Consider the following 17,435-nt stretch of genomic DNA (forward strand, 5'->3'; position numbering starts at 1 on the left):
GGATATGGGCATCTGCGATTTTTTCTCGGTATTTTTAGATCGGACGACCACCGAGATTACAAGATTTTTAGATGTACCCACACATGCATACGTATTATACAATTTCACAAACAAGAAATCCCTTTATAACTGGGTCGTACAGAAGGTTTTCATCAACATCTTTGGTCGTGGCTTACTTACTATCTCGATACTTAGGTAGGTACTAATAATAAAATTGGAGTGTGTCCATTTGTTCGGGGTATAACTCTAAAAAAAGACTGATTCGATAATGGTGCAATTTGCAATTATTGTAGACTACACTGGCAGTAACCAAATTAGTAGAATTTCATCTCAATTCTTGTTATCTCAAAAGAAAATTGTAGAAAATAACGCACTTGCAACAACAAAAACTACGCCGCAAAATATTAATTATTATTTTAAAATATTTTTAACAACAGTAAACTCAACTTAAAAACTAAATGGGCAATGATTAATATTTTGACATTTAGACATACCCATTGATTTCCAGCCACTAATGCCAACTTCACGCCGGTTGGTCTTTGTATTAACCAAAGAGCATTCTTGACAAACTTTTAAAATACTATGGGTGTCATTACTATGACCAGATTTGAAATTACAGACCATAATGTGAGTGGTTAATATATTAACCAAATTCGGCCTTTGCCCTATAAAGGGTTAAATAATCATTTAACGATTTTTTTTAAATCGGTATGAACTTTCCTAATAACTATTATAACGTTGTATTCATATCCTCGTTCATTTCATGCTCGGATAATCCGAACTCGGATAATTGAGGTTTTACTGTATATTATGTACACATTATTTATTATTGTACATCATGTATTCTTCGATTTACAACCGATATATAATATTTATACACTTTTGTGTAGATAGATAATTTATTTAAATTTGTTAATTGAAAAAAACTTTTTGACTACAACATTTCGTCGCCCAAATCAAAGGGCACTTGTGCAAAAATAGAGTTTTGGGAAAACCGCAGTTAAAGTTCTTTTTGAGTGAACAAAATCGTGTGGAGGTTATTTCTTAATATTTTGACATGACCTTCAGAGCACATGTGACTTATTACTCAAAGATTGGTTTTTTTCATATCTTGTGAAGATTCTCGTCACCAAGGCCCTTTTTCTGCAACAAAATCTTTTTTTTGTACAAAGGCTACACATTTAAAAAATAATTACAAATATGTAGTAGGTACCTACTTACTATTTTCTAATATTATTTTTACTGGCAAAATCGTATAAGTATATAGCTATGTTACGTTTTTGTTATACATTAATAAATTGAAGATCAGTTTACAAAATACACAGGTGACCTTTATTTTCTTTCGTAAATTGTGATTTCAAGGATTTAGCTCCACAAATGACATTTTGCCTATAGTGTACAGAAAAAAAAATACGAATAAAACTACATTCATAACAGCTGAAAACAACTGTCAAAATGTCCTTTTGCTTTTAGTGCGACGAATATTATGCAAAAATCAAGCAATAATAATTTTATTTATTTAGTCATTTTTTTCGGACGGTGAGTGCGAAATATGACATGTTGATAAGTTGTAAGTCGACGAATAAGTACATGTTTTTAAAAATGTAATCTAGCAATCACTGTGAGAATTTCCAAGTCGAGCAACACGTCGTATGTTTTGTATTTTGTCACGTCTGTGGCGATTTAACGTCTTTTAATACAGCTATCAAAGTGCATTTCGTGTGAAATTGCAATTTAAAACGACTGTCCAGTGTCCAACAGCAATTAGAATACCAGAGGCAAAAATAATAACACATACCTACTGCGAATGCAAAAATTTATCATTATGCTATTTGACTGAATGGATATATGAAACTAACTAAACCACCGATGTGTTGACTAATTCAGCGGTTTCCAACCTTTTTCGCGTACGTCACTCTTTTCAAATTAAAATTCAAATTAATAACTTATATATTTTTTCACGTAAACAGATAAAACTCAAGATTGTCGAAATGATATTAAATTTCGAGTATTTGGAAAAATGCACTGTTTCTAATACAGTTTGGTATATCCAAGGATGTTAAAAAAAATTATACTCCGAACTTAATGCTACTATTCGTATATATATAATTATTTAGGAACATGTTGAAGTATATCAATCACATTAAACTGTGTAGCACAACCACATATTTAAGAAAAATATAATCATCAAAGTAAAATGCAGGCGACTTTTTTTTTACTATTAGAGCAAATTTGTGATATATGTATATCTCACTTAGCTGGTCGACGCGCCACACCGGACACCCTCTAACCCCGGGCCCCCAGGCTAGATCCCTGTCAGTCCCTCATTGTGCGGGTCAATATAAACGTCCTGCGTTTATAATATGTAATACTATTATGTCCTCAATTATTAATAATTAACGAAATCATCCAAATGGTCGGAATGTCTTCTAAAATCTTCCGATAAATCAAAATGCTCCCCATTTTTTTTTTAAAGGAAACCACCACAATATAATAATATAATATGCAGGTTTAATTTAATTAATACACTATTTGTCATTGCGTTATGAGATCGGCAGCAATGATATTTTCATTTGTTGTGTTTATCTGTCATCTATTTCAAAATTATATATATTTTAATTGGAACTACGCAGAAGACTCGTGCAAATTTTATTTAGTTATTGGAAAATGTAAAATTATATTATTTAAGATAGATAAACTTGGTTACAAGTGCAAGCTACATGAAAAACGTGCAAATAATATATTATATCCATAATGTGCTTCAGAATAATTCAGAATAAAAACAGAATAAGAAAAGCAGCAAATGCATGGTGATAATCAATAATGGAAAGAACACACTAGTCAGCCTGTGATAATGCCCTTGATTTCTGTGAATATTGTTTGTGGTATTCGAGAAAGAAAATTAATTATATCGATATTGGAGTTATTGATTTATATATCAGGCAACGAAAATTGAGAGTATAAGAAACGAAGAAAAATATAATTATGAAATGTTTTAAGTCGCCGCCACTGGATATTTGACATACAAGATCTGTCATTATTTGCAATATGCAAATTCGCACGATTTCTAAATAAATAATATGGATTCAACCAACTTAGATTACCACTGAATCATTCATATTTTTTTTTTAATTTCAAGTAGCGTTATCTTCTGTTATATTATCCAAATGTTTTCCAAGCTCTCTGGTAGTACTGTTTATTGTAGAGCTTTTTAAACGGTGGGCCACAAGCGATGAGAGAATTATTAATTATTAATTTTTCGTACAAACATTTTGAACAATCACAAACACCCAGGCTTTGAGAAAATCACATAAATATTGTGTCCTCACCGGGTCGAACCCAGAACTCTCGGGTGGAAGGCCAGCGCCTTACGCACTGCACCACGAGAGCCGTTTGGCCACAAGGGATTGAGATTTCATCATAATACTACTTCCCCTTTTTATATCATTTACTTCTTTTTCTAGTAGTTTCTAGTTTTCTCGTAGTTTATAGTAGGATATATTTTTTATGTTGCATTTATTGTTTATCGGAAATTTAGCACTATTTCTCTGGGTTCATAATCTTTTATTGTGAAAATTTACTGTTTTTGTATTATTCTATAAACCTTTTTCATATACCTACTTTTAAATAATCTCAAAAAGTTGTCAACAGAAAACTCGTTTCGACTGCAACACGTCGAATATGCCGATCCCATTTTGTTGGTATTTACAAAACACACTTAACTTGATGTACCTAAGCACACAGCTCGAACGCGACATTTTGGATTTGCATTTACATTGCGATTAAAAAAATAAATTAAAAAAAACAGCTGTTATCGCACGTAATAAATTTCAATCGGCATGGGGCGCAGGTGTAATATTTCGGCTAGCCGCGTGACGTCGTTGTCCCGGCATGTCCTCGCTTATGCGCACGGAAGGCAGTTGCAACATTGCTATGATTTATGACCGTATCCTAGTGCGACCAGGTTATATCGTGCAACAAGGGCGATTATAAACAAGTTTATTCCCGCTTTTTTTCAGGTGCCAACTTACAGATATAAATTTTTTATATACCTATATATTTTCCCACGCTAAAAACGATATGAAATTGTCATCACAAAAATGACATAATTTATGATACCAATGAGTACTAGAGTCTAATAGTTGTAGTTCAAATATTTTATCCGGTTTTTTTTTCAGGTGAAATTCCCATAATTATTTAATTTAATAGCGTGACAAAACCAATGGGTGCATACGTACCTCGCTCAGTATGCCGTGAAAATTGTTTATTTTTAAATAGGGTGCCATGACGTGAAAACGGTTGGGAAGCACTAGTCGATTGTATGTATGTAAAATGACGCTGCATTCGTCAGTTATTTAAACGGTTGGTTTCTTTGTTTCTGCAACTGCGTCTGGTCTGTCGACCTTTCCTCACACCAGCGATTAGCTTTAATAAAATGCTGCATCAGGGGTCAGGGAACAGGATTAAATTACTCCAAACGTGAATTTTTTTATTAAATGAAGGCCCAAAATACAATTAAAAGTCTACTCACACTTTAACAACAGCCTTATATTTGAATATCGAATTATCGTCAAGAAACTTACCAATTAATAACAAACTATTTTTTTTACTGACAAACATTTAGATTGTGTTTTATAAAGAGTTTTCAGTTTCGAGTGGATTGGAAAATATAAGGCGATCCACATCAGATCTATAGATCGAATTAAAAAAATGAAAGCTATTTATATCGATTTCTAAATAATTATCCAAATCCGATTTTGATTCTGATATTATTTTTGAATCGTCTTCTTCACCCAATTTAAAATAATAATACATCTAGCTATCATTAATTTTTAATATGCCCTCGTTCGGCGCATCCTGTCCTGACACTCCTCCCTCTCGCAAGGGTCAAGTTCATGGACCTATACATAAATGGCTATCACGCGATATAATTTCTCTCATCAAGTGGGTATATATATATACGCTCTCGATAGTCGAGCGGTTACCGCGTCAGTTTATAATGTCCCGGGTACGAATCCCGGGTCTGGCAAAGTCACATGTTTTTTAACGTGTATTTGAACCAGAGTATTGGCCTGATCGGTTGAGCAAGTTGCTTATATCCATTTCTCGTAAAAATAAAAATAAATCCACTAGTACATTATATTATTACTTCATAAGTAATTTCCTGAACTTTATTACCTGCTTATAAAAATGTATGTTGTCGTCTCAGTATCTCAAATTGTTCTTATAAACACAATATTAATAACTTATTACACATTTTGTATTAAAATAACTACAATTCAGTGGTTTGTCATATTGCGATAAGTAGATAAGCGTATCATCCAATGACAAACACTGTTGGGAGATTGCATGCATGCTCTGAACGTCCTGTTTATAAATACGACAGTCATACAATATCGATATGGTCATTATCTGCCATTGATTTGTGCATGTGCAGTGTGCTATTAACCCTTCCATGCAAATGGCGGCTCCGGAAACAAAAACGTCTGTTTCTATTTTCGTAAAATGTTGCAAGTTAATAAAAGTTTCGTAATTATTTCTTTCTTATAGGTGTAATTTCTGAAAAAGTAGTCTTAAATGTTGTTTATACTAATGACATTTTAGAAAACAATTTTTCAGAAATTATACCACCCGTAACAAAGAAAAAATCGCGGCCCAAACTCTAAAGAACGACGATTAATTAAAAAAACAATGCTTCCATAACAATATTTTTTATAGTAATTTATTGTATTAGGTATTGTGTCATGGTATAGTTTTACTACTTTTATTTTACTGGCAAGCGGAGTGTTACAATACTTAAAAAAATATATGTGGCACTTCATTGTATGTAGGTTGCAGACCACTGATTCAATTGAATAAATCTCGTTTCGATTAAAAAATATTGGAAAACTGACACTGCCATTTTCAAACAATGTTAACTGCGACTCCAAGTTTAAAACAAAAAATTAAGACGTCAAGAAATGATGTAATTTTTCACCTGGCCTAAGTGTCCTCAGTACATTCTTCTATGTCTATATCATTCTAATAGTTTCTTTTTCTTTTACTGTGTTAACTGTCAATTCGTGGTGGAAATGCATTGTATTATTAATTTAAATTAAACGCAATTTTATTGTACCAATTCCACTGACCGGTTTCATCCGCCTCCGTGGGTCAAAGTACACTTTTTATTTAAATTAATAATAGTTAGTTTCAAATTATGTTAACTCCCAAATTTAAAGTTCTTCGTTAACTTATGTTATATTTACATTTTAAAACGTTTTTAATGATCTACTTTTCAAATTAACATTTTTTGAAACTATTCCTAATTATTTTATATTATATGATCGAATTTCAGATGTTTTCTGTTATTTTGATAATCAATTACTCTCCGGTACAAATATTCACCTATCTAACAACACTACTTTAGCATTATTCAGTTATCACAGTGTTTGATAAAAGGACAATATAAGTACATGCTACATTATAATTTTATTCATTGACTGCATGATATAATATAATTTATCAGTTAATAATAATTGTTAGCTATTATCACTTATAATTATCGAATGCACCGATTTCCTTCGTCCTACTGTGTTTGCTATACTTTAATTTATAAACGACCTAATAAGATAATAATATATTGTAATTGTGCAAAATAATTACATATTCAACGTTTAGATATTGAAATATGTAGGTATACCAAATAAAATAGTCACGTTATAGCAAATCGAGAAATAACCTAATAATTTATGCTATTATTTTTTTGTCTTTTAATATGAATAGATTAAAATAGTAATCTTATTTGCGTTGTGTTGTCAATCCGTCAATTTTGATTAACTTGCCAATTGATAATTTTATATCGATCGAAAATAAATTATTTTTCAGCTACGAATTATTCGAAATGTAAATAGTTTATCTTATTTATAGATTGTGCCAAAATACGATAATACATTTTGAGTAGGTCGTAATACTGTTGTAAACATTTTGATTCGGTCTCCGTCGTGGATGGATTTACCACATGATTAAATGGGTTACAGCCCAGGGTGCCTGAAATTAGTTAGGGTCTGCGGGGTTTTGCAGACGTTCAAATCGCTTTAAAAATTTTGACCAAAATTATCATTGTCACTTGCTCTAGTGTTATGTATTAATGTTTAAAATATTATATTTTAATGAGACAACAAGTCATTTTTCAAACTAAAAAGGCACGAAAAAAATGATCACCGTTAAAAAATTAAGTTTCGATTAGCTGTTTAAAGCGTATATGTGGCTCTGTCACTCCATGTATATAATATGTAGTTTACCCGATAGTAATGAATATTTCACTGTATATTATTACCTATTATTACTTATGCTGATACGTGATACAAATCAGTCTGTTCTATCACAAACGTCCGTGCACAATCATTTGTTTGCAATGTCGACATCGTACACATGTGCGCGATTCAATAAAAATGTCGCGTCAGCGCTGCAGCCAGTCCATTGACGGTTTCGGCACCGTCAGTACGTACACTTGCAAGGCATACCATGCCTAAATTAATGAATTAACATCTTATGTAATCGACCCAAATATCAAGTATCTACACGTGTTTCGCTGGTAACCTACAAACTAATCCCACAAAAACAACATTCCACGAGGCCACGCTTGCTTACTTGGCAGTATTTTTGCATAAGTCTCCCATCCGCGGCGAAATTAAAAAGAACATGAACATTTGTATCTATATGTTCAAAATGTTCGTAAACCGTTTTTTATAGGTAATGTGTAATTAATATTCATTTGTTCATGGAAAAATAATGTCGTATTTTATATCAAACCAATATTGGATCGCAACCCATAGGTTCAGAACCCTTGCTTTGACTACTTCATTTCAATTGAAAATAATAAATGCCATTACGTATTTCCCATGCACCCTCTGTTTGTTTCATATTGACCACCGGTTCATTGAAATTAATAATAATTATTGTATGTTATAATATAAGGGTGCTTTGATGATATTATTTTCGTGTAGGATCGTCAAGTTGTCATAATTATTAGTGGTCATAAATGCATGTTTTTTGTCCAATCCAATGATCCAGGATAGCAACTATTTCTTTTAAAAGGGTCTGTCAATTCGACATCCGGTCCATAGTGCCACAAATGCTCCGCTTTGGATCGAATATGTTAATTTAGTTTGTTTACACAGACAGAATATTAAGTGGCACCAAACTATATCTGGCATTACCAATGAGCTATAAAAATATGTCAGGTGACCACATTTTGTACTTATAACATGCATACATAAGCGAACCGGAGCATCAATACTACTCTGCTATAAGAAGAGTTGGGTTTCGGGAATTCTCGAGAAATTTTCAATCCCGAATCTCGAGAATTGAGATGTTTAACATTTCGGGAATTCCCGGATCCCGAGAATCTTTTCTCGAGATTCGGGATTTCTTTATTATCAAATATTAATTGGAAAAAAAACGATTTTTCAATATGAAAAAAGTGCACAGAAAACATAAAACGTTCAAAGACTGATGGGGGCATTTTACACAATTAAGCCACCTTCAACTCAAAATGAGCGCAATTTTTCAACATCAGGGAATTTTGTGTCTCAAAAACGTACGCGATTGACAGTGTGTGTTTTTTGAAATTCTATTTTAATAAGTAATTTTTTGAATTATCTTTGTTTTCCTACTTCTATTAAATTTGATGGTCTTACATAAATTAAAAAAAACATATTTAGTCTGTTTTCACACTGATTAGGATTTGTTACTTTTTTTTTTAATTTCCCGAAATCTCGAGAATTCTTTTCAGGAAATCCCGAATCTCGAGAATTCAAAATTTCATCATTTCGGGAAATCTTGAATCTCGAGATTGAGATTATCTCGGGAAATACCCAACTCTAGCTATAAGGTAGGTACTCCAGTATAGTAAATTTCCTTTTTTTCTTCTTCCATACAAAGTTGCCAATCTCTAAGCGATGGTGCCCACAGAACGCGTCGGGCGCCGCACTCGCGCAAAATTTCTACAAGTGGCGCATAAATCATTGAAAATACAACGTAATCAAATACGCCAGCGCCCACTGGATATGGCGACGCATTATACGCGCGCGCCGCATGAATCATCGTTTTTTCGCGAATCACCGCTTCTCGGCGATACGAATGAAAGAAAATACAATGAGTCCGAGTCCATTCATTGAACACAGCGAGCAAAAACATGCTGCGCGAGGCATCGTCGATCGACGGGCGGAAAGCAATTATTTAATTACAGAGAAGTCATTGTTTTATTTTATTGCGTGTTCAGTTTATCGCTGGTTGAATAATGTCATCGTAAATTTTAATTACAAGCCCCGAAATAATATAATATTTTTATTGCTTTGTTATGAGAGGCGCTGTAATAATATTTATTTTGTGCTGCTTGGGCCGCTTATAACATAGGTGAAGGGTAATGCGCGGGAAGAGACGTGTGATTATGGTTATGAATAAACACTGCATTCGCCGACTTCGCGCGCCCGACGCGTCTGTGGGCACCATCGCTAAAGGTCCCGGATGTTTTTTCAGGATCAGGAAAATTAAAGTACTGTTTTCAAAATAAAGGATTGGACTGAGTTTTACAGAATAAAATAAATAGAAATGACACTAACTGTCAAATAAAGGGCTGTCCTCTTAAATAAACGAAAGCTGGTCAACGTAACATTATGTTAAAAAAAACGGATCGAACAGTAATTGTAATACGTTAATCCGAACACTGAAGTGGTACGTAGCGATACGGATATGTGTAAACATAACCTTAGAACACTATTACTTTATTACCTTCATCGCCGTGACGAGCAGTTCCATGAGGCCCAAGTTGAGGATACCCAGCTCGGAGCTGTGCGGCAAGACGAATTCATGAACCTGTTCGAGCAGGTTCCTCATGCTGCCCTCCTCGTGGGAAACGGCCCAACTGGCAAAGTTCTCCATCGTATGTTTCTCCGCCTTGTTGTGGTCATCGGCGTACGTCCGCATGGTGTTTTCGCCCCACTTGATTCGGGCCAGGACGCCCGACAGACCGTTGAGGAGTAACTCTAGCTTCAACGTCCGAGGAGTTTGCATCAGGAGCTAGAATAACATGGAATATTTAATTACTCTGTGAAGGTTTCGGTAGCATGTATATCATTTAATTATACACGACACACTCTTGTTTGGAGCGCCCACTTATGATTTCTTAAAACCCTTAGAATGCTACGCAACGATATATCGTTGTTTTTGATAATGGCCAGAAATGCTAACAACGATCATCGTTTTGCTTTTGATGCCTGAAATGTTAAGTTAATTTGGGAACATACTACTGCACCAGTGGTACGAAACATTGTTTTATCTATTTAGTTTTATTGTTGTGTAATATAACCCGATTCATATATGTTTTGTGACTGATTGTGACTGGGTAGGTTTAGAACTATTGTATTTTTTTTCATGGCATCACTCTTTTTACAATAAAAACAATTCCAAATACAAATTTCAGTTTACCATATAAAAATTTGTTAACATTCAAATTCTTGGTGAAAGGACAATGTTTTATTTTATTTTATGCAGTTAAAACATGGGAAAGACTTTTACTCAACTCAGTGTTTAAAGTAAAGTGGATTTGTGCTATATAAAAAGTTTCATTTACTTATAAAAAAATAATGAAATAAAATCATTTGCAATACATATTTTAAATGTTCCAATAAACAAACACCATGAAGACCTTTTTCACAAATCACGCATATTGTACGCAATCTTTTAACGAGGCCACCACGAAAAATTTTTCTTTTCGGCCGGGTAGTTTCCTAATTCCACTACTTTGTATTATCCCTCGTGCGGGATAACCGATTGTTTCCAATAACTGGTAAAAATCAAAACTCTCTGCGCGGATCGTGCGTTTCGCTCGCTCTTGCGATCGCCCGTATGATAGAGCGAGAAAGCGATATGTCAATTACTTTGAACAGTAGATGCAGCGCCGGATATCTAATTGCCTCATTATCTATTCAAAACGATAAATTAATTACGAAATGTGTTTTCATAATATTCCGATTTCGCAGAATCAATTAGAGTGGTAAGGTGTCTAAAAATAATACAATTCTTCCATTTATCGACTATTATTGGTAGCAATCCTCGCTCGGATTTTGAGAAACATCGTAGCAGCCAAAGGGGTAATTACTAGGATGTCTGTATTTTCTAACGAAGCGACCGATTGATTCGTCCGTTAAAAACGTGGAAAACGACCACTGCTTAAAAGTTTGTTCTGTCGTATGTCGCCCTTTATAAGAAACGAATGTCTTACCCACCCCCACGGGAAGTCACTGAACAAACATCTAATATTTTGTAATAAAATAATATAATCATGAAGTGATTCAATTTACGCTGTTCGTATCAAATTGCCAACTGTAGCAGTCCCGTATTTCCGGTTCATTCAACATTTTCATGTCATGTGAACACACAAATACGTTTTGTTTCATTGTCAAGAGCAACTAACTACTATGTGGGTGGGTACATATTGACTATTGACCCACCCTAACCTATATCAGGGCTAGAGCATGCATTATCGGTTTACAGTAAACCGATTTAGTGGTAATATTGAATTTAATTATCGGTATTTCGATTCATTGAGTATTTTCTATTCATTGAGTATCAAAGTATTTTATAAACTGTAATGTTATTACTCCATTATACACTATTATGTAACGAATTTATTCATACATAATTCCAACGACAGGATCGGAGAGTGTGGAAAAGAAATCGTTATCTCCTAGAGCTGATTTTAACAAAAGTACATGTTAGGTACCTACTACTTCACGCGCGCATAGGATTTTATCATAAGTTAATAATTATTATTAGCCATTAACAACTGTATTCCCTATGAATAAGATATAATATATTAGCGTGTATAATTTGCACTAGAAATGATTGTTTATTCTATGAGTAACTACTATGAAAGACAAAACTTTTCAGTTAGTACCAAAACATGTTCCGACACCAACCGTGTATCTGTATGAGTCGAAAATTCTTATTATTACTGAAATGGCTTTGTTAAATTTTGTTTTTTAATACTTAGTGTAATAATTATTATCTTTTAATTTGTTAATAATTACCGGTAGTCCGGTATTTACTTTATATTTTTACCGTTTTACCGGTAATACATTTTCTCGATAATGTCGCATGCCTTTCTCAGCAATGATTCCCAATCGGTCGATCGCGTAGCAAAATTTGGTCGATCTCAATAATTACGATTGTCAATTTTGAAAATAATAATGATTATCATTTCAAATTTACAACCACGAATAAAAAAAATATTGAGAGACAAGATAATTATGTGACTTATCTTCATACAAATCACCGATCTAACAAAAATGAATGTGATAAATTCTGAATTGGAAGGGAAATCAAAAACCATCACCGATATGATATCGTCAGTCAATTCGTGGATCAAATGAAATGGATATCAAAACTACAAAAAAGGACTTTACTCATTTTTTACAATTCGATAGATGAGATTGATAAAAACGAAGATTCTTATAATTATTATATTAGAATAAATACTGGATGAATTTCACAAGAGATTTACTGATTTTAATGAGCTTCATAAAATTTGCAGTTTCTTATTGAGTATCGTCTTTAAATATGAATGAAAATAACGTCCAAAGTGATTTTTCTGATGGATGTGAGGAATTTCGAATTACAGTTGATTGAATTATTGCAAAACGACGTTACATACGTTGACATAATTGAAATCTTCTGACATATGTATGGAAAGAATTGAATCCAGAAAAATTTAAAGAACGACTATCTTTTTTATTTTTAACGTTATAATTTAACGAATTTTATCATGTTTTGAAAGTACGTATAAATGTACATCTTCATTTCTTCTATGCATTTTATTAAATCCAAATATCGAACAATATTTAAAGATTGTCACTAATTATTATACGTATTGATAAAATATATTTGAATTACTGAAAAACTGCAAGAAGTTTTTTTTATTCTTCCGTGTTTCCCCATGTATATAAAAAATACGAAAATATTAAAATTATTTTGTTTTTGCAGATATCTAACGACATTTTACATTTTTAAATGAGTATTTTTAACTCTGAAGAAATAAATAGAGCAACATCAAAAATGCTTATAAGATTCTTATTAGAAGTCGGTCGCCATGAAAATTAAGATAAAAAGAAGCTGCCAACCGCAAAAAAGGTTGGGTACCATTGCCTTCCTGGGATCTAGGTATACGGAGTATTGTTCTATTTAATTATAATATTGCGCCATTCGCAGCAGAAGTGTTGTAGTTCCAAAGGGAATTCAGTTAGGTATAAAAATGCATCCTTTACAAGCTTTACATTTTGCGATGTCTTATATACAAATTATTACACCAAGTGAGCTCGTGCATACAGTCAACGCAACTTTTTAACTTGTAGCCATACGTAATCCATTTGCCAGTATGTGATTGTGTAGTACTAATATGGAAATATGTAGTTCATTGTATTCGTTAAATTAAAATGTATATAATAGTATGTATTTCATTGTGGTTACTGGTATTTATATTCCGATAGCTATTTAGTTTTTATGCAGTTATCAAGACATGATATTATAATTTCCTGTTGATCGTTTAAAAACGGACTTCGGCTGTTTTATCTTGTAGCGTGGGATGGAGTCAAATAAATCCAGCTAAATCGACGAGTCATTTTCATAGATGGTATATAACTTATTCAAAGCAAATATTAATGGGTTTCTTTTAAAATTGATGCATTACATCGATTTCACACTCGTATACGGTTTAAATATAGTTATATTGTTTCAAAATACATTAATTGTTTATTTTGTAACGGAGAAACTTTCAAACAGCTGATATCCCAAAAGAGGTTAATAATACATTATCATACACTATTTAACTAGAGTACTAGACCATTTGCCTTATTGCAGTGTTCATTTTGGTGTGGTCGGTCGGGATATTGTGTGCGGATTAGTTTTGTACCTACAGATATCCGAGAATACTTGAAAGATTGTAAAAACAAATCCAAATCACTGATTTTCTTAAAATGATACGTGTAAAAATGTTGATAGATTTTTGAAACATTTTAAAAAATACCTTATTATTGGGATAACCGCAAAACGTACAGAAAAAAATTAAGATTTGTTTATAACAATGTGTATGTTTCTGACGTTGTTCCAAACTATGTAATATGTCCGATAAAGAATATTTCATTCTTAAATCGCGTGTATTGTTCACTCAAGAAAAGATAGTTAATTTAAAATATTAGGATTATCCATGTTTTCACGTTATTCGTGGCCCATCATTAGCAGAACACATACACATAGATATGTCTTTAATAAGGGAATGGGACGACTGGCCTCCGGACAATTGGACGCCGCACTGTCGTAGACACGTGTAGACGAGGTATTTTAATCAGTTTCTATCTACTACTTAGTAGTTTGAATTCATTTTACTCTTAACATAATATATTCTTTATCGCGGATTGAGAATTACCATGTCTAACGCTTTATGTATAATAAAAAACTCTTTTTTCGTTGGAACTTAAACATATGCACGATTAAATCATTGTTTACGTCTGAATATTTACATTCTTACCAACTATTAAATCTTAATATAATCATTGAAGTTTAAATAATAATATTGAATATTTTTTTTAAAGTACCTATAAGTACCTAACGTCTATTTATTTTAGAATTCCGTGGCGTCCAGTTGTCCGGTGCCAAATCGTCCTAGACCCTTTAATAATGTTTGAATTTATCAACAAACCGTCAATTATTCTTGAAAGAAAGACTCCATATTATTAATAAGAATAGAACACAATACTTGGGTTAGGTAGAATTACTTAACCCATATAGGTAATTAAATAACGATCATGACCGGTTTTATAATATATTAATAAATTTCTCAACAAGTTTAGTTTTAAAATATAGCTAAGTACCAGATTTGTACAATAGTTATTATTTTACATACGTATATTATGTTAGTAATTAGATAATCGTTTAGTTATAGTATCTGCTAGTTTTAATATTATTGTTTACATACCTTGGTGACCATCGCATTGTGACCGGTGTCCACAGACCGCTGGACCTTATCCACCTTTCTAGAAAGCTGTGCCAATTTCGACATCAGCCTCTTCTCTTTGGGCATCCTGATGTCCTCAATATCAGCGACGATCCCCCACGTGTCCTTAATTCCGCCTCCGACCTCCTTCAGGAGTTGTACCACTTCGATGACATCTTCGATCAGCGGTACCGCGGGATCGGGGAAGCAGATTAGCAACACCGCGGCGACTGGAAGTAACCAGCCTCCTGGTGACATGTTGGCTAACGATTATTGTTTATTAACACTCACTGGTAAACGCGAGTGCTACCGACTCGCGAGTCGCGACTGATATGGCAGCAGACAGACTAACCGGCACAGCTAAACTGGTTCTGATTGGACCGGAAAATAAATCTGACTGCGAGCCCGCCACGGTCAAATAATAATTGGTCGCTGTCTTTCTCTTTCTGCTCGACTGTTATTTTTGCTTTCTCTCTGTCTGTCATCTGTTCTTATACAGAGCTGGCTTGAGAATGATTCTGCTTTATCTGTGCACTTTAATTTTGTCCAAATTTTATCTGGATAATCCATAAATGTAATCTGCCGATAACACCTGCTAGACAGAAGTAATTTATCAATAATAAAATGATATAATTAATTCAAACACTTTATAATAATTTCACAACTGATAATATTGATAATTAATTATCCTCGAAATTATTTGTTTTCTATATTTCTTTATATAATTGTGAAAGACTTTGATTATCATTATCAAATTATAATAATATATCAATATCAAACAGGTAGTCATTATTGTGTACATTCAATCATTGATGCGCAAAAATTGGCTTCATAGACATTAACATCTTCCACATAGGGACGCACCAATGGTGACTGCCATTCGGGTGCCAACCCAAAATTTCCCCCCTCCCCCTTAATAAATATGTCAGAAGTTAAAGAAATTTTGAAATGTTATTGTCATCACAATACTTTCTTAATAAAAATTATGACCTACGAAATAATATAACATTCTAAATTATAATGTAAAGCGTCTTCAATCGATATAATATAAGTATCGAGTGATATATGTGTCCTGGACTATCTAAAAATCGGGAGCATCGGTTGTGTGTTCTTCCAAGGTACAGAACTAACCTGTCATTGGTGATACCAATTGGGAGTGCAACAAAATGGTTTCGGATGTTCGTATATTCCACCTCCGTGAGGATGAGTATAGGTGGGCGATGTTTTATAAATTCTTAAAATAGGGTCCACTTAGCTCATCCGATGTACTTCCTTGTAGAGTTGTAGGTATCTAATTATTTTTAATTTTTGTACTTATTTACTCTTATACTGTTTTCTAATAAGGACTGCATATATTTATTTGTCCTTTGTACTGTTTTAATATCTACCATTTCTTTATTTTTTAAATGTCATGGTTTAAACGTATTAATTTTATAATTTGTATGTGAATTTTGAATTACAATTTATAAAGAAAGTATTACACGAAAATTGCCCCGCATTCGAGCTTTTTCATCAATAAGGTTCATTTTATCTTTTTAAATATTTAAAAAAAAATCATGTTCCGCACCCCTAACACCCCCGCTTGGCGCGCCCCTGCTTGCAAATTAAAATAGTTATTTTCAATATTATAATTATTGAGGATTACGAATATTTAATTGTGAATCACCCTTTGAAGCAAATTGAAGTTTAATCCGGTCTATTTTATTTGCAGATTTGTCTTTGTGGACAGTAAAATTATCTGCTCGTATGGCCAGTGTGATTATCCGCGCGATGACGTATTACTTATTAGGCGTGTGGTCGATAATTAATGTCAAAAATTTTCAATGCGTTATGGTATTTATTTAAAACTCATTAATTTTGTGAATGGATTTATCAATTCGTTATATTTCCATACGGTCAGTTAGCCTGGATTTTAACCCAATGCTTACGGGCCCTTTTAATTAATTTTGTAATTAACGTGTTAATTTGCATTTGAAAAGCAATTAGCAAAAACACAATTTTGTGCGGCCCGTAAGCATTGGGTATCAGTGTCGCTCGATTTCAAAATCAGCCAAGTCCACCTTTCGGTATTTTTAACTTTTTTGTGAATTGCTGGAGAACTACTGCTTTCTAACATTTCTGCATTATCGAAATGTGGAACTTATTAATTTTAAATATTCTATCATCGAAATAATATAAACTTTCACCCTCGTGACTGTGTACTTGAGAAAACAAAAACGCTGTTTTTCTCCTATTCATCCATTATGAACTTGGCTGATTTTGAAATCTAGCGACACTGCGAGTGAATTTTTATTGTTCGTGTGTTCGACCGTGTATTGTCAATGATCAGCTGCAAGAACAATACTATAATTATTCCAAAACAGCTATGTTTTATTTTAATACGTTTACGTGTTTTGTATACACTATA

At 33.1% G+C, this 17,435-nt stretch overlaps 2 protein-coding genes across 3 annotated transcripts in view; one reads left to right on the top strand and one right to left on the bottom strand.

Moving 5' to 3' along the window:
- orion (chemokine-like protein orion) overlaps positions 1 to 15,536 on the bottom strand; it is a 51,820-nt gene extending 36,284 nt beyond the window's left edge. For both annotated transcript variants that reach the window (XM_085944483.1, XM_085944482.1), the window contains exons 1-2: positions 15,011 to 15,536; positions 9,772 to 10,059 (exon numbers count right to left, since the gene is read on the bottom strand). In XM_085944483.1, the coding sequence (XP_085800609.1) occupies positions 9,772 to 10,059; positions 15,011 to 15,286 (564 nt within the window). In that variant the 5' untranslated portion in view covers positions 15,287 to 15,536. The remainder of the gene's footprint in view (positions 1 to 9,771; positions 10,060 to 15,010) is intronic.
- Ubr3 (Ubr3 ubiquitin ligase) overlaps positions 1 to 17,435 on the top strand; it is a 186,993-nt gene that overhangs the window by 134,984 nt on the left and 34,574 nt on the right. The gene's annotated exons all lie outside the window — the stretch shown is intronic.

Source organism: Rhyacophila brunnea, unplaced genomic scaffold (genome assembly GCF_057557595.1).
Source record: "Rhyacophila brunnea isolate RB1 unplaced genomic scaffold, BYU_Rbru_1.0 scaffold_17, whole genome shotgun sequence".
Lineage (NCBI taxonomy): Eukaryota > Metazoa > Arthropoda > Insecta > Trichoptera > Rhyacophilidae > Rhyacophila > Rhyacophila brunnea.